Here is a 26,372-nt window from a genome sequence, read left to right as displayed (position 1 = left end):
CTGTGTCCTTCTTTACTCCATAGTCACAGAAAAATCATGGTGGAACCAAAAGTTTTGTGTCTTTATGATACAACATCATAAAGACACAAAACTGCAAGGTAACCAAAGTGATCATGTAGGTCTACCTTATTATCCACTATTATGTCCATGTCTTGGCTTTGTATCTATGTTCTTTTATGGGTTCAGTTATTATCGTACCTCTTCAATCTTTCCGTAGGGAGCCTCGTGTTTCTTTGCAATGAAATAAGAGCCTAATGACAAATATCTCATTTTACAGAGAAGAGGCTTTCTCTTGGAAACCCTTCCAGCCACGCCATACCTGTCTAGTCATTTTTAGTTCATTGTTATTAGCTGTACAATGCACTGAGTCTGAGTGAAGGAGAGAGATCATTGTCCTGTTAATTTGTCCCAATTTTGTACAAACTTTGGCTGTTGGTTAGATGGCCTCACATTTGACTCTAGATTACTTTGGTATATAAAACAAGCCGAATCATCACCTCTCCATTACTGTGCTTAACACTTAGTATGATGTGTTTGTGCTGAAATGCAGTATTTGGTGTTTGGCCATAATGGACAGCATCATGTTTGGCAAACACCACTTTGTCCAAAAGATATTCATCAAGAAAGTTGATTCAGCTGCAACTTTTCAAACCATGCTGCTAATTTCTTTCTAGACACAAGAGTAGGACAGGTTTTCTCCTGGCAGCCCTGAAATGAGCTATACTTTCTCCATCTTTCACTAATTGTGCTGTCATAAACTTCAGCATTTAAAATGCTAAGTGAGGCCTGTAGAGCCTGAGATGTAGCTCATTGAGCAGTCTGAGGACTGCACAGTCTGACCTTGGGGTGGTACATTCACTGGAAGATTGGTAATTGGTATGTTTTCCACATGTGAGTATTCTTTCTCACTGCAGAATGAAGCATTTCTAATTGTTTGGAAATTGTCCTGCAACACTTCCCTTACCAGACTGGCACCAACGATTCTTTCTTTAAGATCGTTTCTGGTGTCTTTCCTCCTTGGTAATGTTTTAACCCACACTAGAATGCTCCAGACCTGCAAACCACTAAAACGTCTGCATTTATAAGGTGCTCACACTTCCTGATGTAATTATCAAGTGCATTGATTAGCAGCACCTGACTGCTACTTAGTCTCTTAAAGTCTCTTACGGAAGCTGTAAGAATGTATTTTGCTTTCTGCAAACTGCTTCTGCATCTGGTTTGACTTTTGTTATATAAATAATGACAAAGTGTAATATACCATGTTTTGGAATTCATCTGAGATTGCATTTAGTTAATTTTAAGATGTGCTAAGGACCAAATGGTTAATTTGGTCCTTAGCACTGAAAGAAGGTTTAATTTCTTTTTACTGTTATTGCATTATGACTAACACTCAGTAAAACCTGCACATTGCACTCACTGCAGAGCCCAGGCTCCCTAGTTGAAACACTAAACTTGCTGCAGAGAATTTAATCAAAAGGTCTCTTGCTCGCCTGCCTGCATGCACAGCATTATCTGGTCATGATCATTTTAAAATTATGTTTGATAGCAGTAGTGTCTAGGAATGTGCTCCACTGTATCTTTGCAATTCACCCCTAGGCTTCGCAAAGATGTTTTAACAAGATAAGGCCCCAGACAATGCCCTTCAGAGACAAAACTTAATTCAACACTGAAACTTAAATTGTAGCTTTGTTTGCTTCTGGAGTGAAGACACACAAAACCGTATAACAATGATTCTTCGGTATTTTTCTAATTTGTTTCCATTTGTATAAAAAGTTAACTTTTGACTCACGTCTTTTGATTGCTTAAACATTTTGCCTGCCAGCCAGGAACAAAACAATTCCAAATATGAAAAGTTTTCCCACTCACGATCCACAAACAACAACAACAACAACATAAAACACAAAAAGTGCACGCACAGTAGAGTAGCAGTGCTTGCACAGCATATTGGAGGTGCATCCCATGCCACATAATAAATTCCATTCCGCTCTAAGTAGTATGTCACAAGAACTTTGACACACTTTCTGCAAGTTGATGTTTAGTAAATGTTAAAATCAAACTGTGCTTACATCCACTAGTGGATCAGTTAAATGATTCAGCAGGGATTTTCTCAAAAACAGCATGACAACAAACACAGACATTTCAGCATTTAGGAGCCAAGAGAGGCTCTAAACTAAAAGCCTGAAAGATGCCTAAGGCAGTTTTTGTTCCCGAGAGAGACAATCCATTCCTCCAGCAAAGATCAAGCCTCTGTATTTCAAGAGGAAAGTGTTTGTGAAGTACAGTATAGGCTATATTTCACTGGGCTTTCATACTAATAAAATCTGCATAGCAAATGATAGATACCTGAGAGCAAAGAGGAAAAGAACAAAACAAAAACAAAGCAAAGACTCACCAAGAGGCTGTCCAGCAATGATACGGGCGTTTTCCCCCGCCACTGCTGCTCGGGCGTTCCTTTCGTTCATGTATTGTACAAAGGCGTAACCCTTGTGCACAGAGCAACCCACTATCTTGCCATACTTGGCGAAGATGACCTCTATGTCGGTCTTCTTGACGATGGCTGTGTTGAGGTTGCCAATAAAGACTCTGGAGTTGAGGGAACGAGGGTCATTCTTGTTGGTCACGTTGCTGGTCTGAGTTTTACCAGTCATTCTCCTCCAGTTGCCCTCCTGGGACACAGACAGAGGGGGAGGGGAGGGGGAAAGCTTTAGAGGACGGGCAGGCCAACTCCAGCTAATTCTGCTCCAAAGGAAGTGTTTAATATTATTTTTTTAACATAACATAATGACACAGATAGTCAAATAAATAAGCACAATTATAGATGGAACCGTTTTTGAAGAACTTCAGGAACTAATTCAGAATCAGTAAAATATCCAATAATACTCTTAAAGAAGTCATTTCATGATTGCAGAGTTGTCACCAGTTACCTAACTGCTGCTTAGAGAAATCAAAAACACTGCAAGTTTAAAAAAAAGGAAAGAAAAAATATAACGGTTTAACAACTGACCTTTCTTGAGCTGCAACAACACTAAATTTAGCCAATTCTGAATGATGATCATTGCTTCTTCATCACATACATGTGCTTCTTACTTACTTACCCAGCCAGCTCGGTGTGCTGGTTTGTGACCTTGGCTAACATGGCATCGTGGTTTTATGTTTCTCAGTCAGACAACTACTTTAAAGAGTAAAACACACACACAGAGTCTCTCTGTGATTCCTCCAGCAACTGACAGCATTGCTGTGAATGGATGTTTTACTGACCCAGCTGGGGGCATGTGATTGGCTGGTGACAAATCCACTGTCACGAAATGTGACATGAAATATAACTAGATAGAAAAAAAGATGAAGTAAAAGTCAAACTTCTGGAAAGGAGATTTTGAAACAGATATTTTACATACACTTAAAATTACTTCAATTTAACTTGAGTCATTTGACATTTATTTACTCATATTACACACCGGAGCTCCATGAAACGCAGGATAATTACTTTTTTCCAGTAATACTTTATATTAACCGTAGTTAATGAATGGAAAATTCATTTTTAATAAAAATAATGCTTTTACTGTTAATGAAATTGCACCATTATTTAATGCTTACACATCTTTTAATAATAATTGTTCTGTAACTGATGAATGACGGCCTCTGTTAATATTTAGAGTTAAGCGACTATAAGTACTTCACGTTTAACTCAAAAAAGTAGGGCAACTTTCCAATTCTTTCATAAATGTGAAGTAAAGGCAACCATGTCAACTTTTACAGAACTATCTACATGTTGTTTAATTAGATTTTAGATCTTTCGGTGTAATTTTGGAAGGATGAGCAATTTTGAATGAGGAACACAGGTTGTGTTGGACAAAATAAGCCACTCTGAGTGGATCAGGGCAGAGAGTGCTGGGAGATGACAGGATAGGAATTGGAGCCGGGCCTGAATCAGTCTGAATGCATGATCTTTACCCATTCCACATTCATTCTGACAGGTGGAGCTGGATTGATGTTTCTAAGCTCTGCAAATGGTTAATAAATACTATATAGATCATCTATAAACACAAATTGGCTGTCTATTATAACACAACTGTGCGTGCTGTAACTACATGGACTTAGACTGTGTGTAATTAGTCAATAACACACAATCATTTTCACTTTGTGTTTACTTTTGCTTTTACTGCCCTTTTTGTTTTAGATAGTTTAGGTGTCAAACCTACTTAATAGCTTTAGGATAAGATTGTGGTTTTGGTTAAATGACACCAAGAAGGGAGTGAGATTGGCCTTACTGTTGTTGTGGCACGGGTCCAATGCTGTGTGTTATTATATGTACCAATGTTATCATATTAAATTCAAATTATAGCTAGTTTTTAGTAAATGATAAACATAAATGACTTGTTTGATAGCAACATATCATTTTCTTAAAACTTACTAAACTTTTAAACTTTTACCCTTTTTCCTAGTTGGGTTCTACTTTTTTAATGCACCTTTTTGTTGAAAAGGCTGTTGTTGTTGTTGTTGTTGAAGGTTTCCTTCTCTGTATGTAAAGTACAATGTCACTGGCCAGTCAACTGCTTACCTAAGCCACATTTTTCATGGTTGAAATGCTACCACTGGATGATTGTGAGGAGCATAAGAAGAAGCAACAATATGTGAATGTCACAGCAGTTCTCTCCGCTTTGTGAGAAACCAAATACAGTAGCTGTCAGTGAAAAAGCTTTGCTATCTCAATACCCATATTGTTGCATCCCTAATGCTTTGTGTGCCATTTCACTGATCACATAAAGCGTGGGCTGTAATTCGTGTTACAGTTTTATTCAGACTTTTCTGTGCTGTCAAGTTATCAACGTACATTAGCCTCAGCTTTTGTAGGCCTCCTCTGCAATTATTCCTAAATGACCTTTTCACGGCTTGAATGTTAGTTTTCACGAAAGATGATTGGTCGCAGCATCGGGGCAATTATGCCTACCCAATGAAAGGATGCACTATTGAGCGATCATTGTTGTATGTTTAATTACGGTTATCAAACAGCAGATAGGTAAATTGATCCCCCCAAATTTTTCCACCAGTTTTTCCTTTGATTTTCTTTTCACTGCAAGCATGTCGTTTTGTTTTTTTATAGCTGGAAAAATCCTGGTTTTCATTACAGTTTATGTTCCAAAATGGATTACAGTTAGTCCATTAAATACTGTGAAATATTGTGAAGAAAACACTGCATATTTAATATTTGCCTGCTCTGAGTCTCTGTCCCTGACACACTGTGATAACAACTATTCAGCTTTGAGACGAAGAACCTGAATAATGGATCCAATCCTCAGTAAATAGGATTAGTAACCAAGGTAACGCTGATGTTCTTGGAATATCGTGCACGAACACACAAGCGCACACACGTACGCATTTCTGACTGGCAGTCTCTTTCCCTTTACCAAACATAATTTCCAATGCAAACGGCTGTAGACTCCTACGGCGCGGCAGCTTTGATTGCCCACTGCGTAGCGTCAATCTCTGCACAATTACACAGTGTAGTTTTATTGTGATGTGCTGTCCCATAATAACTTTGTTCGGCAATTGGCTGTATGTGGCAGGAGAATAATTCTGAAAAGGTGCAATTCACACACTGAAGCCACAGTAGATAAAGAAGAAAGCTGCCCAGTCAACCAGTAAAGTGGAACAGCCGTGCGATTTACAGAGGAAATATTCTGTGTCATGCATCCATTACACCTGAGTCTGGGATCAGGCAACACACACTACCGCTACTCTTTCACTTGGCAACACATGTTTTATGTGTTATATCACCTAACGTCTCATGTTATTTCTTTGACTATTTGCACCTACTGTGGTCGCACAGCAGCTCGGGTTTACAGTGTTGCATGGATGTGCTGTTTCTGCACGTTGCCACATGTGGGAATAAACTCCTGCTCACCAGCCCTCAAGTGGCCTTGTCATTTATCAGTGGCAGACACTGAAAATTGATGTGGTGCAGGCACACAGATATGCATGTCTTAACTCAAACGAGCACCACAGTGACCACCTAATGCTAGTTCAAAACCCCAGTCTGACACTCCTGCCATATGGATGTTCATGGACAGGTCACAGGGAACATGACACATCAGTGGAGAAGGGTTAGGTTGCCTCTCTAGTTTAATAAATCAGGAGTGGATACTGGCCTTCGGACCACTTTACCCCTTCTTACTGTTATATTTCATGTTGTCTTCTCTGTTGTTTTCTTTAGAACGGGACACTAATTTATTCCATCAGTGGTTTTCCTGCTGACCTTGCCTTTTAGTATATTTACAACCTCCATTAAGCTTCTTGTCCTCTGAGGTGATAGCGTCACAGGGAGAAACATGGGAAAACAGCGCAGGAAGTGATATTCAACCAGGAATGTAATTGGAAAAAGAATTGTTTTAGAGGACCTGATATTTGTTATCAAAAAAAACAGAAACGTGCTCTGCAAACTGCTTTTAGAGGAAAAGTAACGACCTGGTGTTCAAAGCCCACTCTTTAAAAATGATTACAGCTTCAACTGTACTGCCTTTTGACAGTTAAGAGGTGAAGACAGATAAGTCTTCATTTTCACTTTCATGCCGGCGTGGTCGTGTCAGAATAAGTGCCACATTTTTCAAAAGGTGGACGTCTCCTTTGGGGAAAAAAACACTTTGATGTTCTGGCATTACAGAAAAGCGCAGCATGCTTTGCCTCTAATATGTTTTGTAAGAGAAGCCCAATATCATGGCAATGATAAAGACATACAAATAAGGTCAGTAAAAAAAGTATCAAGGTTATGTAGTTGACAGCACTGCTGTGTTGGGTTAGCGGTTGAGTGAAAAAAGAAAGGGTTTCGTGCAGAAGTAGCCATATTACTGAGCTCTCTCTTGCTCTGTAATGCATTGTGCCTCGGTAGACAGGCTCTTAAAAGGTTGTTGTTTGGCTCTGGCTCTGCCTGATTTATAGACATTTTTTTCATGGAGGGAACTCATTGAATTGATTCCTTTTGTAATTTCCTACCACTCCACCACTGTACATTTCTCTTCACGATGCCTCAGCCTCTCTGCTCTGATTGTTGCCTAGGCAGCTCGACGGGCTGAGGAAAGGCCGAAGAAGCTGCTCGCTGAAACAGAACAGAGAAAGGTAACCCGATACACCTTTTCCAAAAGCGTTGCCACCGTGTACCGCAAAGTTAGAATAATTGCTTCAAAGATTTCTTCCATTTATATCTTGACTTAAAATGTGTCTTTCTGCCCGTGAAAGCAACAGCAACAACTGTGAAAAAAAATCCTATTTGTAAATCAACAGCTCTATTTGTATTATAGGCCGCAGAGTATCTCAGTCGTGCAGCCAGCCATAAATATGTGCACTTTTGTGAAGTGTGGTCAGAGGCTGAAACGATTGTGATCCAAAGAGAAACAGCACTCCCAACATTTCGCCTGATTTAAAGGTGAAGGAACAGTTACGGAAATTAAATTTAATATGAACAGAATAAAGGCCGTAAACACATTTAATGCTATACAGCACTTTCCACTATTCTATTTGCATCTAAAAAAAAAGGACTCCAGTCTCCAAGATAGGAAGCCATAAAACTAATTCTCTCCACATTTTCAATCAGCTGCTGCCCTTTGGCTTTATGAGTCAAGGTACACAGTGCCGGCCTCAGCTTCAACTCTGCTACACCACTGCAAAGTGGACCTATAAAAAGGAGGAGGAGGAGGAGCCATTCTAATTTTGCTGGCATAGGGTGTTTGAAGTGCTATAAATGTGAGATAAATTTTGTTCAATGGGACATTTACACAACCTCACTGTTTATGACTATCACAAGTCATTGTTTTTTGTTCTCTGAGCAGTTAATTGCATGGGGTAAGAGAGCAACATCTCTTAAGGTAAGAGATGTTTTTGACTGCTAACCTAAACCATGAATGGGATTTATGGTTTTAAATATTTAATTACTGTTTTCAGAGGCTGCTAAATCATTATAATCATTATAATCTCATCTTCAAAGCTGCCCTTAGCTTTTTAACTAAAATTGGAGGATGATGTAAAAAAACAAAACAAAAAACACTACTGTAGCCTTGTCTTAACCCCATCAACCAGATTTTCCCCTCAATGTTATGTCAATTTCAGACACAAAAGACCTCTTTCAGGTGGTGCAGTTGGGGAAGAGGGTCAGAAGCACAGTATGACACTAACAAAATATGAACAGCAAGACACAAATAACAAACTATAGACACAAAGAGGAGCTAGGTTTCCAGTGACAGAGAGCTGAAGGCTAGGGATCCCAGAAGACTAAACTGGGAGCATAAAGATAAAGCAACCAGGAAATGTAACATTGTTGCATTGAGTTGCAGAATTCAAAAGAAACTGAAAATCTCTGAAGGTACAGAAAAGCAGGACTCAAAATTAAGCTTGAACTAATAACAAGAAAGAATAAACTATTTCCTGAATCTAAATAATAAAGAATATTAAGCTTAAAACGCAGAGACAAAACCTGTTTGTCATGACACTGAGAAGGTGGTGGAGACCAAAGCAGAGCTAAAAGGATCGTTGTTGTTTTACTCACGTTCACCACCTCCTAATACGTTAAATAGGTGTTACAGTCCCAAGACATGGCCTAAAAATCACAGCTCTTAATTGAACCCCATTCTAATGGATGAAGTGCATCCATTAGTGTTAGGTTTGTATTGTTGATTGTCATTTATGCTTAGAAATATTTACTTATATATGCTTAGAGTTTTGTAATTAGTTGTAGATTGGTAGAGGTTTTGATCCTTGATAGTCTGCAAACTTTGTGTGTATTAGACAGCACTTTGGGAGCATGAGAGGTCATACCGTGTCTTATTGTTTTATGGCAGGATTAACGTAGTTGCGTCTGTTCTAGTCTAAGTGCTCTTTGTTTAGATGAACTGCAGGACTTCCTCACCGTGTCATCTAGGATGAACCATCTAGGGTGAGGGGGAGGCTACCCTCTTCCTGACCAAGGATGTTTGACCCTTTGATCAGCAGTCCACACACACACACACACACACACACACACACACACACACACACACACACACACACACACACACACACACACACACACACACACACTGGCAAGGTACTCTTTGTGTGTATGTAGATGTCATATGTTAATGAACTTATGCATATTCATGTAACCTCAATAAAAGAACAGTGGTACGGGAGAACGGACGAGAGCAACTGGGGTCAAGCGAAGGAACGGTGCCTGTCCGGTTCTCTCCCGTGCACGAGAAACATGAAGAAGCTTGCCTACTTGTGTCTTGCTTTGCAGTGTAATTATATTGTCTTCAACGTTCCAGCGGATGGGTTCAAGCTACAAACCTATCAATTAGCTCTCTGCTCATGGACAAAATTTCATCAATCATGACGTCTGTTATGCAACCCCTGTTTAATAAATTACTGAACTTTTCCTCTAGTGTGCTTTTACTTGTGAAATGAGTTTTAAGTACAAGCAATGACAGTAATGATACAATACTCCTGTGTGTAATTTATGTGGCACAGCATGCTATTTAAAAAAAAAAAAAGCAGACTGTGCTTACTAATTTTTATTACTTTTTTGTTCAGTTTATGCTTGAGCATTTCTTTCTTTCTTGGGTGGTTATAGCCTTGGAAGAAAGACTATGTACCTCATACATCTTGTCTTACTTCAATACCACAACCCTTCACATTGGGCCCCTTTTCCTCTTACCTGCAGCAAACCTCATTTCACTACAAATAGTGGCTATGCGTCGCAGCGCCAACCATTTTTATTCCCCTGAACTCTGTTCTCAGAAAATTCATTGACTATTAGAAAGCCTGAAGGAACGATACAATTAGCTAACATGCAAATGGAGTCATTTCTCAGTTGGCTCTCATTCACCTGCACGAAAGTGATGGGTAAAATATGATGGGAAAAACTCCCGTGTGCCGGGGCATAGCAAACATTGGATGATATACAAGAGGAATTTCTTATTATCCAGGGGGAGTCTGCTGTTTGTGACTGACAGGGGAACACCTCAATTGCACTGACAAGATTTCATTTCTTTCCATGGTAGTATACAGCTGCACAGAGTTAAAAGTAATCTGGTCAAACACAGTGAGCTCTCGAGCGCAGCATAGATCAATCTCTGTCTGCTCTTAATCCAATCTGATTGGTAAGAATAGCATCGGGGTGATATAAAACCCACTCTGCATGATTGTTTTGAAAGCTTCCTCTCCACTATGGAACATAGCTCCACGGGATATCTAAAAGCTTTCTATCCACAGTGCAGTTGGATGTTTCCACCTCCTCAAAATGGGCAAGCAGAAAAATAACATCAAAAATCAAGACGTTTCAGGTGTGGGAAAGAGCCGAAATCATTCACTTTAGTACAAGAAACAAAATAACAAAAGAAATCAATCACAGGTGGAACTAACTACTTGCATATACATACATACATTATTGTTTACAAACCAGAAGAATTCATCAAGTCTGATGTGCTTGTGAATGGAAATTTCTATCTTTTAGGTGCAGTGGAGTGTTAAGCTTTACATAACAGAAATAGAAAGACAGCAGTGCAGTACGTAAGTACACTTAAGTACGTTAAGCAGGGAGCAAACATTAAAATAAGCTTAAATAAACTTTCTGCTCTGAGTGATTTTAATAAAGTGGCATTCAAACTCAGGAAATATTTGCACTAGTTGCATTTAGTGATTAAAAAAATGAGGATATTAGCAATGCCACACTTTACTTAATGTGGGCTGGATCCCTATATCCTCTGGGCATCATCATTTAGGGTACCACTGTGTGATGCAACGACCAATATTCATGCCATGTGGAACTATAGCAGTTATTATCATTACAATAAATTCACCTACTCTAAAAAAAAATAAATAGAGAAGACAGTTTCATATATCCAACCACACTCAGCACAGTGAACACCAACTGTTCTCTGACTTTTGTCCACTTTTGGACAAACATGGAAATGAGCTGAATTAAATTGATTATCAACTTTAAGAAATTCAGACAAACAGTTGTCCGTACACACAGCTTTGGGGAAAAATGGGTACAATATGTATTGTCCTTTTACATTTCCTACTTTTTCCTTTACCAAATGAAATATGCGGCTCTTTGTTGTCTCAAACTTTGCATGTTTGCTGTTGATATGAACAGGTATTGTACAGTAGATTTTTCAAATGAGAACGCTGTCTCCTATGAGAGATGTGAAAGTGAACCAAAACAATAAAGCTGTGGCTCATAAAACCTGCAACTGGAGGATGACATAAAAATCAGCAGAGCTGCGGGAAACTGCAGGCTCTGGAGATACTCCTCTGTGAATTCACCACTGCAGGCAACCACGATATTATCCAATGTTAATTCAAGAAAGACGATTGTTTCTGGTTTACACTAACGGGTACTGAAAGGGCTGACAGAGAAACCGTGGAATCTGCTCAAATTTGCATTTCACTTTAGCACTTCCTTTGGAATTACTGTAGAGAAGACACATTGGCATTTAACGACTATTGTGTTGGTTGTGCTTTGCTAATTATCTTTTTATGTGCAACTGCATTTTAACTATTGCTATACTGCATTAACATTCATAAGGGTAAGCTAATAAAATTCCAACTGACATTAACCCAGAGAGTGTAAAAATGCTCAAATATTGTAAAGCTACTCTTTGATTTGGTGGATCTAACCTATTTGGCCCGATGACCATTCTGTTTCCCTCATTAAATCTGGATGTGTCATCATTAGCTCTCCAGGTTGTCGCTGCAGCTGGGACAAATTTTTAATGGGGCAAATTAGCATTTGTTAACATCTACTCTGCAGGAGAAGTAAAACAAAGTCCCAACTCTTCATTAGCAGAATTAATCTTAAGTTTTTAAAGGTGTTTGGTTTGACTGTAATGAAAATACAAAGTGCAGCCTGGGTTTTAGTACTGCAGTCATGTAGCCATAAAGCAGTATTTTTTGTCTGAAAGAGAGTAGTTCACTGAATCTTGTTCTTGACTTGCTACAATTAACAGTTTGCAGAAGGATATTTCTTATTTATAGGCGTCCCTATGCACTGCACAAGCTCAATAGTCGGTATTGTAAGAGGATGACAGGCAATTTCTGAGCTTCAAAGGCTTGGCAACAGCTCAGTAGAATTTAAATTACCTTAAAATTCACGGGTCTCATTTACAGAATTACTATGCAGAAAGGAAGGGATATTATCTGTATAATGTCATCAGAATAAGCAAATTTTTCACCTTTTATGCACTTTGCTCTCATTGTTGGCCTTGCATTTGAATATACAGTGTCCTCTGTTCTTGAGCCAAACTCCAAAGGGTGATAAGGAAGATATATTTGGCATCGCCTCTTCTCCGGTGGTGCTACAGAGCTGCTGGTCAGCCATCTGCAATCTAGCTATGACCGATGTGTCAGGTCCTTTCTGGTATCATCTGCCTTTCCCTATAGCACCGCCTGGTGCTGAAACTGTTGCATAAATAAGATGCTTGGCTGTTGCCCTGCCTTGGATTTGTTTACATATTTCTGCTGGCGGTAAACAGAGTGTGATGGTTTGGAGGCACTGAGAGGCAAAGTCCTGCTCTCCATCGGCTGTGAAGTGCAGCTGGCTCAACTGTACGTTCACACCGCAAGCAACACAATCAATCAAATCACCGGAAATTCACTAGTTTCGTATTGAGGTAAGCAGCCAGAGACATTCAGCCTAGACGTGGGGACTGGGCCAAGAAAATTTGGCCATGTTTTTCCTTTATGTGTTCATCAAGCTTCAACGGGTAGGTTTTATGTCTTCACTGTTTCCAATGTCAATTTCATTTTTATTCATAATCTCTCTGCCTGCCAAGTGCAGAATGGATGCAAAGTTTATTCTAGTCACTTATCACTGTCCGCATGGCAAGAATAAATATTTCAAAACTATTGGTACAACCAAAGTTTGCTAAACTAGTTATTTGTTAAATTGGACCTTTTAACATGCATGAAATGAGAACATGAGTAAATACAGCCTGAGCAAGTTGTCACATTGTTCCATTTCCTGTGGTCTCCCAAAGAAGGAGATACTAATCAGTGAGAATAACCCTGACAGTTCAGCATGAAGGGACCTGTAGGATATGTACACTGAAGACAGTTTGAAACACTCCTCAGATGGACTTTGATGATACAAATCTTCATAGTTGTCATGTTTATGCCTGCGCCGGCACCATCCTCTCATTGCCAGGCTAAATGTTCAAAGGTAGCAGAAACTTTGTGTAACTCACTGACAAGGTAAAGCGAGAAAGTAAGAAAAAAAAAACTTGTATCGCAAACTTCAAAGAACCCCCCAACACTTCAAAAGCTTCTTCACGGTTCGGTGACTAATCTTCAAAGTCATGCCAAGGATTGAACTGATAGTGCCGCTGTGTATAGCAGGTACAAACATCCTTGTCAGTGCCACTGAGGTGTGAGGTGTAGAGAAAGGGAGAGGAGATAATGCCGGAAGCTAATTGAGACAAAGTCTGTCCCTCGCCTGTGTGAAATACAAAGCTTCTGGCTGCAGACATTTGGTAATTACAGCTGCTTGAGATCAGTCAAACGTAGTCAGACATTTAGCTAAAATAGGGAATTATTAGTAATTCCAGAGGTTCATTGGAGAGCTTACAGTAGATCTATGTTATCTTTTTACTACCTTGTGCGTCAGAGAGATCTCAAGAAATAGTTGGGATGAAAATCTTGTTGAATGACACATCTTTAGGGAAATGTTCATTAGGGACTTCTACAGTCTCTCTACCTGCACCTGTTAAATCAATATTCCCCTACTAATTAACACCACATGTGTCAACTGCTTCATTCTCACACAGGCTTCCTATTTCGTCTTTGTGCGGCAGAATCGTGAAAATAATGAAATATTGCCAGTAACAGTATGGAAGAATGGAGAGAAAACCTGGGTGTAAGAGCTAGAATATTTCATTACTGCATCCTTGCAGGCTTCTTTCAAATGACGAGACAAAATCACTCATGTGTCTAATTGGTGCATATAAAAAGACTGTAAATATGAGAAAAATGGTTAAATGCCATAACGTCTTGATGACTCATCCCACCTTAAAACAAACTGTTCATATGAGTTGCTCATATGAGAGGCCACTGTTTTGTGCATTTTGTGACAAAATATGTCTTTTGTTGGTGTCACATCCATGCCTACTTTTCTGTAAGCCCCCCATGACCATTGCATAATAGTATTAGTCAGTATAAAAGCTAGTGAACTGAGAGGTAGTTCTTTCACTAATACTGTAGATTGTAAAGCTCTTTAAGGGTTTGTGATTTGTAACATTACATTAAAAATGTGTTTTTGTCAGACTGCTTATTAAAAACAGAGGTAGCCACAAAAATGTCACACAATGGTTTGTGAAGCCCCATTGCATAGCACATAGGTCACCAACATGTTGACGTGGGAGTGTTAACATTTGGGTCATTTATTAATATCAAATCAGCATGGGCCTTCTGCTCAGTCACCTTTGATTTCCTTAAAAATGTCATTGTCCAAAATTTGGAAATATATAATGACTGCTGTGAAATTTTACCCTCATATATCAAACACTTTTCAAGATATATATTGGAAAATGAAGCATCGACCCACTTTCAGCATGCTTTTGTCACACTTTGAAATTGGAGGCCATGTTTAAACATGAATATCAGAAAGACTATTAAGGATGAGTTTAGACTTCTAAAGTTGTCTGTACCACATAGCACACCAAATTATTTATCAAATAATTCTATAAAAGAAATGCTTCAAAAGCTCACACAAGTTACACAACAAGTTGCTGCTGCCAAAGTTAAAAAAGATGAGTTATATATAAAACCAGCTCCTGTGCAGGTTTTCTGAAGGGGTAAATTAGCTAGTTTTGTAGCCGGCTGTGAACACACACATTTTTTCTGTGGTAAATTTAGTCATTTTAACATGGGAGTCTGCTGGGACTGACTTGTTTTTGGAGAACGTCTGAAGTGGCCACTTAAGGCTTGGAGGTTGCCACTTGGGTTTCATACATGGAAATTGAAGCTCACTGTGCAGTGAGTTCTGATGAAATTGCTCTCCATCAGAGCAATATGCACTCTGCAACATTAACGCTGTTTTCCTATACAATGCTTTATTGCAGTTATCATCAATCATCCTTTCAAACAAAGTTATGCAAAGATCGTCACACAGAAACAGAGGACATATTCACAATGAGTTTAGAAAATCACATGTTTGTATATTCACCATTAGGTTTCCATAAACCAAGCAAAATCTAGGAACACTGCCCTGAGAAATGTGGACCTTTGTGCATTTTTGCAAAGATGATTTGCAAAGTCATTCTAAAATATGCACATCAAAGTAGCCTCATTTAGTGAGAGGCCTCTTGTGAAAGACACCGTCTCCACCCTCAATCAAAGGACACTTAGTAGATCCTGAATTTAAATCTGAACCTAGATAATCCAGGAGTCCCCAAAAAGCCACATTTCTACTACAACTGACATGATGCATTTCATAGACTCACTAATGCCTGTAATGAATTTAAATGCAATGCAAAGAAGTGTATGGCAGAAGAAAATAAAAAAGAGAACACTCATGTAAACACAGACAAAAGCAAAAACAAGCAAACATAAACAAAAACAGAAAGCAAATGATATGTATTAGGAAAACTGAATCTTCAACATCTATATTTAATTGGCTGGCTGCATGTGGTGTCGCCACTGAAATTGGCTCCCACCCTCTCCATCTGTAATTAGACACTTCATCACACCCCACAAGCCTGTACTGCATTTGTACCATACCAGTAAAGCACAATTAAAACCGTCTCAGTGTTTGCTGACAGCTATAGTCTTTAAGAGTTCACTGGCTATCTAAACAATTGAGAATAAAGAAGAACTGCAAAGACAATAAGATAAAGGCAGTGATACCTTACTTAGAGATTAATGTCTCTTACAAATGGCCAATGCAAACACAGTTTCAGCAGGTAGTAATTTGCTTTTAATTCTTTCTACTCTGAAACAGACAGCTCAATTACCCCAGCCAGTAACTGAAGCCACAGATGCAGATTTTTAAAACATTTGTTACTTGGAGCCCAAGGGAACCCTTAAGGGCCTCCCCGGGCAATGAAGCCGTCATCATGCTTCATGAGGTGTAGCAGTTTCTTTTCTCGTCTTGCTCCGGCATATTTCCATTTATCACGTCTACTGATGCGCAGTGTAAGAGCCACACACTTCAGCAAAATGGATCAGAGTGTAAGGGCTTTCAAAGAGAGGGAGACATATTGAATATGCACACACAATCATGCATGCTTTCTCAAATGTGTGTACCCCCAAATAGTACGCAAACACGAGGACATGGGCATACACAGACACACGTGCATAAAGTCAGTCACACACTTGTACACAAACACCGCAGACATAAAAGCAATGGAGAGCCTCACACAGCAAGACGATCACAGGCCTCGAAGTATAAGTTTTGACAGTTTGACAGCATATTCTGTCTTTTGTGTAGCAGAGGAGGCTTATGGAGTCTGGCTGCTGCCCTCAACACTTCTTCTCCTCTTGCATTAATGAAATAAAATGCACCATATGCCTTTATGCACAATGCCGACGAGCATGAGAAACTTCACTTGCATCAGACAAAATAAACAATACACAAAAATAGACATTAAAAAAACTACCATCTTAGTAGCTCGCTTCAAAAAGCAGCAATGCCATATGTATTTGAAGGGTTTCTTTTCAAAGGAAGACATCAGTCATGCATGGGGTAAAATGACACCTATACTCGCTCAGAGTGACTGCTGTCACAAAAAAGGCTCAGATGTTACTAAAAGGTTTAAAAACTCCCGTCTAAGGATTTATTTATATCTAAGCAAAGTATCACTCCCGTTAGAAATAATTACATGTAAAACAGCCTTTGAAGCACTTGTAGTGACTGAAAGACTTCAGATCCTTTTAGCAGCACACTGGATGACATGTAAGCCTTAAAGCACTGTGCAAAAGCCTGGCCACATAATGACATTCTAGCTGTGGATGAACGCTCACATCCTCTTAGCAGCAATACATGAACTGAGACGCTGAAATGGCATAAGTTCTTATGAGGGGAACGTTGCTTTGAGGGAGATGGGCCACCTTTAAATGGAAACACCACTGGGGCTGTTTTTCAACTGTCATCGGCCCATGGGACAAATATTTCCCACTGTCAAAATGAAATCCATCGCCATATTCAGACAGAGCAAAGGTTACTTATATGACTTCTGCAAATATATATATATTTAAATATATATATATATATATATATATATATATATATATATATATATATATATATATATATATATATATATATATATATTAGTGGATTAAAAAACAAAAGCAGAAATCAGTGCACACTGAGAAAAATGTTGATGCATGGAATCTTACCCAAGAAAATTTGACACTTAATACTTAGAAAACGCTCGCATAAGTTAAGGTGAATTAAACTGCTAAACCTTTGATATTGTGCTCTCTGTCACCTTCTCATGCTTTATCACATCGTCCCTTTCGTCACTTGTTTGTTGCCGTGAGAGACAACTCGTACGCCCTAAACAATGTCTGTCACATTGCATTATTACTGCCGATAGAGTGCCGGATGAATCGTCATACAAATAAAATGCTGTGCTACAAAAGGGTGGAAGAGGTCACAAAATGATCAAAGAATTGAGGGGAAATGGATGACAGATGGGGTCCTTTTTTGCCTCGCAACACCAAGCCCGGAGCGCTTAAACCACATAGATAAACAGTTTTTTCATGGAAGAGTGAATCCTGTTAATTTGTGGTGGTGGGAGAGTAATAACAAGTATTACACAATAATAGGTTTCCCAATGTGCTTTCATTTTTTGCCACCTGAAGTGTTTTTTACAATCCTGTAATCAGGATAAAGTGAATCACCCTAAAAATCAAACTCCTACTTATCACACGCTGTTATTATTTCCCTGGTTGCAAAGTTCTCGATGTACTTTAGAAATACTATAAACACTGTCATGTGATAATCACCGTGCGATAATTCCCTACTTTGCCTTGCAGAGCTGAAGGGGATTAGGCCTAGGTTTCCTTAGCTAACCTAATAACATGTATGACAGAGCTGCAGGCGGCTTAGTGTTTACTGCCTCTCATTTCTCAGTGGAGCGCCAAGTACAGCATTGACAAACCTGATGTTTTTCTCTCAATCACCTTTGCTCCTTCTCCAGTTAAATCCCTGATACCTACTGCACTGCACCCCTCCTTCATTCTCTGCCTCCCTTTCTGACTGCACCACCGACTGACTGGTGTGCTTCATAAAATGTAGCATGTGGCAAACATGCTACATGCTTTAGCTTAGATACAGTTTGGTTTCCATAAAAGTCACTGTTAGAAAACTTGCCTGTGGGCAAGAATTTTTAATAATCTTGAAATAATCTGCTGACCATGTGAGATTTTTTTATTCAGCCCAGGCTGAATGATGGTCTAACTCTTCAACTGATTTGTCCGGAAAGCTTTATTAAGGACTGAACACATGTGAGTGCAGCTCAGTAAAGTCCATATCTGTAATGGACTTAATGTAAGGGGAAAAAAGAATAAACTCAGTAGCACTTCTTTACCAATAAGATAAAATCTTGGAATCTTTAGTGTCTGTATAATCTCTATGTAAAGATATCTGCATATAAGCATGCAGAATGTGTAGGCAAAAGACTATATTTTTAACAACAAAAGCTGGTTTAGGTTTGTGTAGTTATAATTCAAGTAGTTCTAACCAGTTATGTTTGAGAAGTGTTTTTATTGTATGAAGTGTTTCCTAAAATGCAACCTTGCAATCATAGACTAAATTGTTTCTTGAATATTGCAGGGTTTAAATCTTATACAGTGATATGTACTCACTGGTTGAACCCTGTTTGCCTTCAGAACTGGCATAGATTCAAAAAAGGTGCTAAAAAGCATTGCTCTGAGATTTTGATCCATATTAACATGACAGCAACATACAGATGTAGTAGGTTTGTGCAATTCCACACATCCCAGAAGTGCTCTATTGCATTGAGATCTTGTAATTATAGAGGTCTTTTGAGTGACCTCATTGACATGTTCAAGAAAATGGAAAAGGCATGATCAGAAAAAACCTCAGGTAGTCTGTGGATTTTAAATAATGCTCACCAAGACAGCCAACTTCAAACACTGATATGAAGCAAGATGGATACACGCTTTCATGTTGTGTGCATCAAACTTGCCCTTTGGAATTCCAGCCTTCAGTTACCTATTCTTTGTTGACAGGAGCAGCATCTAGCATTTTTTTCTGCTGCAGTTACTGCTGCTTAAAGCAGCCATTTTCCTCTCACCTCTGACATCAATGGGGAATTTTTATTTAGAGAACTGCCACTCACTGGATATTTTCTCTGTTTTTGGATCATTTATTGGTAAATCCCATCAGTAGTTTCAGAAGTCCACAGACCAGCTTTTTTGGTACCAACATTCATGTCATATTCCGATTCACAAAAATAATTTCTCTTTCCCATTCTGATGCTAAATTTGAACTTCTTGACCATGTTTGCATGCTTAAATGCACTGAGCTAGCGCCATGTGACTGCATTAATGTGCGGTTGAGTAGGTTTACCTACAATGCTTGATGACTGTTGTTGTGAAGTTGCACTATATAAATAGAGTATATAAAGGTTGTATTCCATGGTAGTTTTTGTCTGAATGCAAAAATGAGAAGTTGCTGCATCGTTTGACCATGTTTGTTGCAACATTTATTAGCCACATGTATTAGTCACAACACATAATGTTAGTGGCTAATGGAAAAAAAAATCAGCTGATCTTAACTTGCTAGCGTTACCGTAATTTGAGTTATCATGACAACTGTTATTGTACTTCCCTTACACTAGCTTAAAGTTGTATGGTAGTTTCTATCATTGCCATTAAAATGCCAAAGTTGTTATCACTGTGGGTAAAAAGTAAGCCACGCCACGAATCATCAAACGATAGTCGATAGATTCCCAAATCAGTGACATCAAAAAATAAAATCAGTATTTATGCTCAATGGGTGCTATGTATAAAGAAAGCTCGTTGTCAACAATCTCAACTATTAGGTCACTGAAAATTATAATATACAATTTAAATATGAAATTCAATAAATAGAAGTTAAAAATCTGCATTGCAATTTTTTAAGGAAGGAATCATTTTTGCAAGCTCATTGAATGAGGATGAAACACTGTTTAAAAGTGTACTTGAATATATTTTTAGCCAGAGATGGAATTAATTTTTTGAACCTATTAGCAAGGCTAAAAATCTCATCAGAAATGGCCCACCATTTGTATGCATTAGGAGACATGTTTGCAGCCTTTTATCCCTGTTTTATCCTCATCCAAGTGCTGAGTGACATTTCTGTCCTTTTTGCTGCTAAATGTCCTTGTGCTCGCTGGATAACCACTAGTTGTGTCTGTCTGCTGTTCTCTCCTGGGCACGTGGCTTACAGAGAATTCTTCAGTTAATTTTTGGTGAGAAAATTATTGAATCACAAAGAAGAGAAAAGCTACTTTGAAGTGAGATGAATGGGTGTGATATTATGAAAGCAAATATTAGAACTGCTTTTCTTGGTTTTACAAGTAAGATACACAAAATCTCCGCTGATTATTTATGCACCCCTTAATTTTAAAATACAACTGGCCTGAGATATGTTTTATTCTCTGTCTTCCAAGTTAGTAACAAAATATAATAATTGTAATCATTTCTAATGACTCTTAGGGAATGAATAAAAAAAAAAGGTCCTTTGCTTTATCTAAATTTGGTATATTGTGAAAATTAATTTTGGTTCTAGCCCTCCTCATAAACTGGTACTTTGTCTGCAATCCAACAAGAGAAAAGAATGATTTAGAATGATTAAAGCTTGGAAACACAAAAACAATATTGTCAAAGTTATAAAAACAGCTGTGCATTGCTGTAAATATGGCTATGCTGCTTTTGACGCCACTGTCAGTTCAGATTACCACCTAAAAGATGTCGACTGTCGTCCAAAACAAAGTGTGAGCACCAATTCTGCTATCCTGCCTGGTTGTCAGCAGTCTTCACTGATAATAATAATTTGGGTTATGAAGCAATAACTGTAAGTGTTTTTTTCCCCCTCAACACACTTGGCAATGGTAAATCTTGGTTATGAGCATTATAATAACAAAGGCGACATTTATATGCAGAAGGCATGTAATAACTTTCTCCTAGTAATGACTCACCCAGAAGCGCATTGATGAAAGAGCATTCAGGTGTAATAGACAAGCAATGAAAGAGAATATGATGAAAAGTACTTAAATGTCACTTTTATTTGCACAAGATTACAAACATAACAAAAATGTTTCCCTTCCTCTATGATTGGTTTCGTTTGCCTGCTTTTATTTCAGTTGCTGGCACGTTTTCTCACAGTGCAGTAAAAAACCTATGCTGCTAAATTAGCAATTACTGCAGAGTTATGAATAGTCACTGGTAAACAGAATTTACCTGATGACACTTAGGTCACACTGCAGCTTTCTGCAGTCATAATTAATAGCTTAAAGCTCCAGTAGTAACAGTAGTGGGCACAAACACACACATAAAATCACAAGAACTTGAAAACAACCCTCCTCCTGCAGCTTTACTTTATCTATTATCTGTTCTAAGCCCTTCCTACCACCAGACAACTGCACAGCTTTTTTATTATTAATATTAAACATCACATTTGTCACATCCTTTATTCGAGCTTCTATTTTGCTTCTTCATTTGCAGTATTTATTCTGTGCTTGTTGTGAATTAATATACAAGACAAAAAATGTTTGCATGTTTAGCAAATGTGCCCAGTATGTTAACTGCACACCACTGTACACCAAAACTACCACTACTCAAATTACCTAACAAATATAAATGGTTGCAGTAAAATGAAAAACAGAGTTTTTTAGGCTTATTTGTTGGCAAGCTACTCAATCAAACACCAACTTTTTCATGTTGACAGGTCCACAGGTTTGGCTATGGTAGAATGGAGTCAGGCATCAATGAAAAAAGGATGTAAAACAAATAGAAACAATCCCCTGGACGTCCTTATGTAGGACAGTTCCATCTAAATGGCTTAGTTTCTTATCATGTGGGAAAATCTCTGAAGAGGTTGAAGTTGTAAAGAGGTCATATTTCCAACTTAAGAAGGAGTGAACGAGACTTGCTCACTCTCTAGAAGAGATGCCTCTTTCCAGGTCATAGCCTGGTCTCTCAAAACAGGGCAGTGAGCATATTAGAAAAGGTAAGCAAGTTATAAGTGTTAGATTTCATCAGAAACCTTGAAGGTGTGTTGGACTTGCCTTCCTTTTATAAAAATAATTTGAAGTTTAAAGATTTGCTGTGGCATCATATCAGATGGGAAATTAGTCAGTGCATGGAGGATAGACAAGCAAAATACATGTTAAAAATAATCTCATGTCAGGTGGGAAGTTCCCTAAAGAGGCCACAACTCCTGCTTGTTCAAGATGCAGTGAAGGACACTTGCTCATTTTCTGCATGTGGGGTCCCATTTCCAAGTCTTACCCTATTCTCTCAAACTAGGGCAGCATAGGTGTTGGCCAAATGCCAGGGTATTGATTTTATGGCAGTTGTGAGAGTTGTAACAGATTTGTAAGCAGCAGACTACAGTTGCAGCTCCCATTCACCCTCAGGCTTGACATACAGTATGGACTCTTAAGCATTTTTCTAAATTGTTTTCATTGTAATGTGCTTTATTTTTTTTTACTCTTCCAATGGTTCCACAGAGTCCCGTTCTAATAGATTTAACTTCTCTCTGGGACAAATTGCTTGCACAATATTAAGTACAAAAGCAGCGCTGCCTGGCTGTTGATAAATTATGCAGCCTTTATTGTTATACCTTGTTGCTTGGTTCGAGAACTCTTCAAATCCCCTTACTTAGCTTTATATGTTTCAAAACACACCAGCCAATTAGGGGAAAGAAATAAAGGAAGGGTGGCTTCAGATGTGTTATCCAGTTGTATTTTGGATATGTTTTTTTTCCCCTGTTGACCTTGTTTGTAGCCCAGATATTTTAAACTTTTATGTGCTTCTGTTTTTCATTTTAGCTATTGAGTTTGCCCATAAAGGCCTCTTGTAATGGAAGGTTTGCATAAAAAAGGACCAGAAGTTAAAACATGCAAACGTGTTAACACCTCAGTATCAAGACTCGCTTTGTTCAGATGTAAAATGGTATTCATGTCAGCGTCTTTGTATTGTAAATGAAAGTGGGCAAATAAGCATAATGGCTATTCATTTCACTGAAAAGATTTTTATGGATTCAGAAAAGTGTGTTACTCCAGCATAATGTTGCCTTTAACACTTATGTAATGTAAGATCAATACAAGGTAAATTCTTACAATAACCAGATTTTTTAAATGGTATAGCCATGTATGCCAATACTCATCCTATATGAATTTTTAAAAAGATAGTCACTGACAATATGTATGAGTAGTCAAGGTGAAGTCATGGCAATGCGCCCTCTGTCAGATCTAAGGTTTTATATATTACGACATACTAAAAATGTTCTTATCAAGTCTTAAAATAAAGTAAATACAACCTCAGATGAACAACAACACATGCCATATTAAACTCTGTTGTCATGTTTTTAACAAAAACTAAGCCAAAATGCAGAAGCAATGTCTGAAATAATGCATATATTTGATAACTATTGGAGCCACTTATCAGCAGTGATAACATAAAAAAGAACTTGGATGAATTTTGTTTTTTTTTCATTGGTATAACATGTTTGTGGTAATATGCTGTGTTTAGTTTTCTCCAAATGTTGTGCTGTGCATTACGGCCAAACATTTCCACTTTGCTCTAAACTCTCCAAAGGACGTGGTTCCAGTAATGTGGTTTGTTCACATCCAGCTTTATAAAGCTAAGTCAAAACTGCCATGTTCTTCTAAAGGAGAAGAGGGCTCTGCCTGTTCAGTCTTCAGTGTACTGTTACAAACTTTAACATATAACTCAGGGGTCTCAAACTTAAATGAGCTGTGGACCACCGTTGTCTCGTTGGTGGGCCACTTTAGTGTTTAAATAGTACAAAAAAAACAAACAAATAAACAAGAAAACACCCACAAATATTAGCAAAAATGTGTTTTTTGTTTGTTTTTTTTGTTTTTTTAAATTTCAAGTACTGTATAAGGAGACACTTCTCACTTTACATCAGACATGCTAACTGAAGCCTTTGGTCAAACACATGGCAGCACTTCTTCTATAATTTTGGTCATATTCAACAAAATAAAAATGCAGACATACACATTAGTTTTTGACTGCTAGTGAACATTGTTTTCCCTCAACATATTTGTACTCTCTGCTCATATTGCCTTGATAAATATTTTTTTTCCTTTTAAACAACTTATTTTAACATTGCACTAACTAAAAAAGTAACATCAAGGCCAAACTGCATTATAGCAATAGCTCTTTCTCTAAGATAACTGCACGTCTTTCCTCTTTTGCATTGTGTTAAAACACACGATCAATGCCCCAGACCAACAAACTCCCCAAACAACTGCTTTTGTAGAGGTGCTCACACTTGCTGATGATCAGTCAGTGTATTTTGATTATCAGCGCCTTGCTGCTAACTCCTCTAGAAGCAGGGAGGGTGTTTCACATACTGCTTTTATATTTTGGCTTAATTTTTATTAAATAAATAGCAACACAATAAATTATATGATATTTGGTCATTCATCTGAGGTTGTATTTACCTAATTTGAAGTCCTGCAGAGGAATAGATTATTTTTTTGTTATGTTCTCTTACATAAAACATTACAATTTACAAGAGGTGTACTTTCTTTTTTACCATGACTTTACACACGTCTGCAGGAGTCTGACTGTGAAACAGATGTTTTGGACTATCACACTTAAATCAAACACATAGTTAATGACATAATTGTTTTTTGTGTCAAACAAAATGCCAAAGTGGGTTATTTATATCAAATGGATTAAAATGAAACCTTTTCTTCACGGGGATGTTTTGAAACACTTCATTTGTTCTGTGTAGGGAATCACAAAAGAGATTCTTGAAATTCGGCTGGATTTTCTTGCTTGTGTCCAAAGGGGATATATTCATCAACACCCAACTGTGTCTCCAGATGCCGCAATCTTTACACTTATGCTGGTAATCAATATGAGTGCTGAAGTGTGCTGGTTTGTGCTGCTGGGTCATGTTTACCATGCAGTGTATGGCAGACACAGATCTCTATTTGCTGGCGTAAAGAATTCTCTCAAAATAACACGAAGCAGACAGAAACTGCTGCTGGTGCGCAGCTTTGTGTTTCTGTAAGTACCACATCTGTCCTGTGTCCAGAGGAAACGCATGCAGTTGAATGACATGATAATGTCATATAATCAGATTATATAACACTTGATGACTATGAAATTACATGTGGACATTTCCACTGATAGCACTAAGTGTATATCTTTAAAACCCCATAGGTTTATTTGCGTTATTATACACTCATGCTACTTGTTTAATTTACAAGTACATGCTCATCCTGTAGCATTGTTTGCTCTGCTTGTTGCTTTGTTGGCAAAAAGATATACTTAATCACGTTACCAAGAGTGAAAAAACTGAAAATATAGACGTTGTAAATGTTTATATGAATAAAGATAAATAAGGGACTCATTGTGCGGTTGTGCAGGAAAATGTATTTAGCTCTATGCATGATTAAGGGAATATGTGAGCCATCTGTTGTACAAAATAAATATACTGCTACACTCATCATTCAGACACTTACCACCCCGGTTAAGTGTATAAGAAAAAAAATGCAAGAGTTTGTTTGAATGTGCACCCTCAGAGTAAAAGAGGATCTCAGAATGTAACTTTAATTATGGTTGTTATAATTTATGTATACATGTCAGTAACATGCACCTCAACAAAATGGATATAATGGCATCCTGGAAAAATGGTGATTTCTTTACGGTGGACTCATTCACATGACGCAACATCCCATTGCTTTTATATTAAAGTTTTCCTGAATTCTCTGAATACAGTAAACCTGACTTTGTAAGTTAATGCGTGAAATTATGTAAATAAATATTCAATAAATATTCATATTCATAGTAAATATCACAATCTGGAAATATCAAATGTATCACAAATGAATATATTACATATATATTAAATTATACTACACCTTTATAAGTTGGTACCGTTGTCTAAATGCAAGGTTATTGGTTATTGGCACCATCGGTAGGTGGCCGCTGGGCAACATGATGACATCATAATATCCCATATAGATAAGAACATTCAGGGTCCTAAGATGTAACTATGCATACACAATAGCTTTATGTAATAAACAAGATTGGGACAAATACATTTTCGTGTATTAAGCTAAAGTTGCTTTCATATTTTTTCTTCTTATTTATTTTTTTTTGCTAATTAATTTTTACTAAAAGATTACAAA

At 37.9% G+C, this 26,372-nt stretch overlaps 1 protein-coding gene across 3 annotated transcripts in view; it reads right to left on the bottom strand.

Moving 5' to 3' along the window:
• ralyl (RALY RNA binding protein like) overlaps positions 1 to 26,372 on the bottom strand; it is a 123,590-nt gene that overhangs the window by 66,271 nt on the left and 30,947 nt on the right. For all 3 annotated transcript variants that reach the window (XM_026180039.1, XM_026180040.1, XM_026180041.1), the window contains one exon: positions 2,393 to 2,666. In XM_026180039.1, coding sequence (XP_026035824.1) covers positions 2,393 to 2,648 — 256 coding nt within the window. In that variant the 5' untranslated portion in view covers positions 2,649 to 2,666. The remainder of the gene's footprint in view (positions 1 to 2,392; positions 2,667 to 26,372) is intronic.

Source organism: Astatotilapia calliptera, chromosome 9 (genome assembly GCF_900246225.1).
Source record: "Astatotilapia calliptera chromosome 9, fAstCal1.2, whole genome shotgun sequence".
Classification (NCBI taxonomy): Eukaryota; Metazoa; Chordata; class Actinopteri; order Cichliformes; family Cichlidae; genus Astatotilapia; species Astatotilapia calliptera.
Note: the sequence above shows the minus strand (reverse complement) of the source record. Positions and strands in the feature narration are given on the sequence as shown.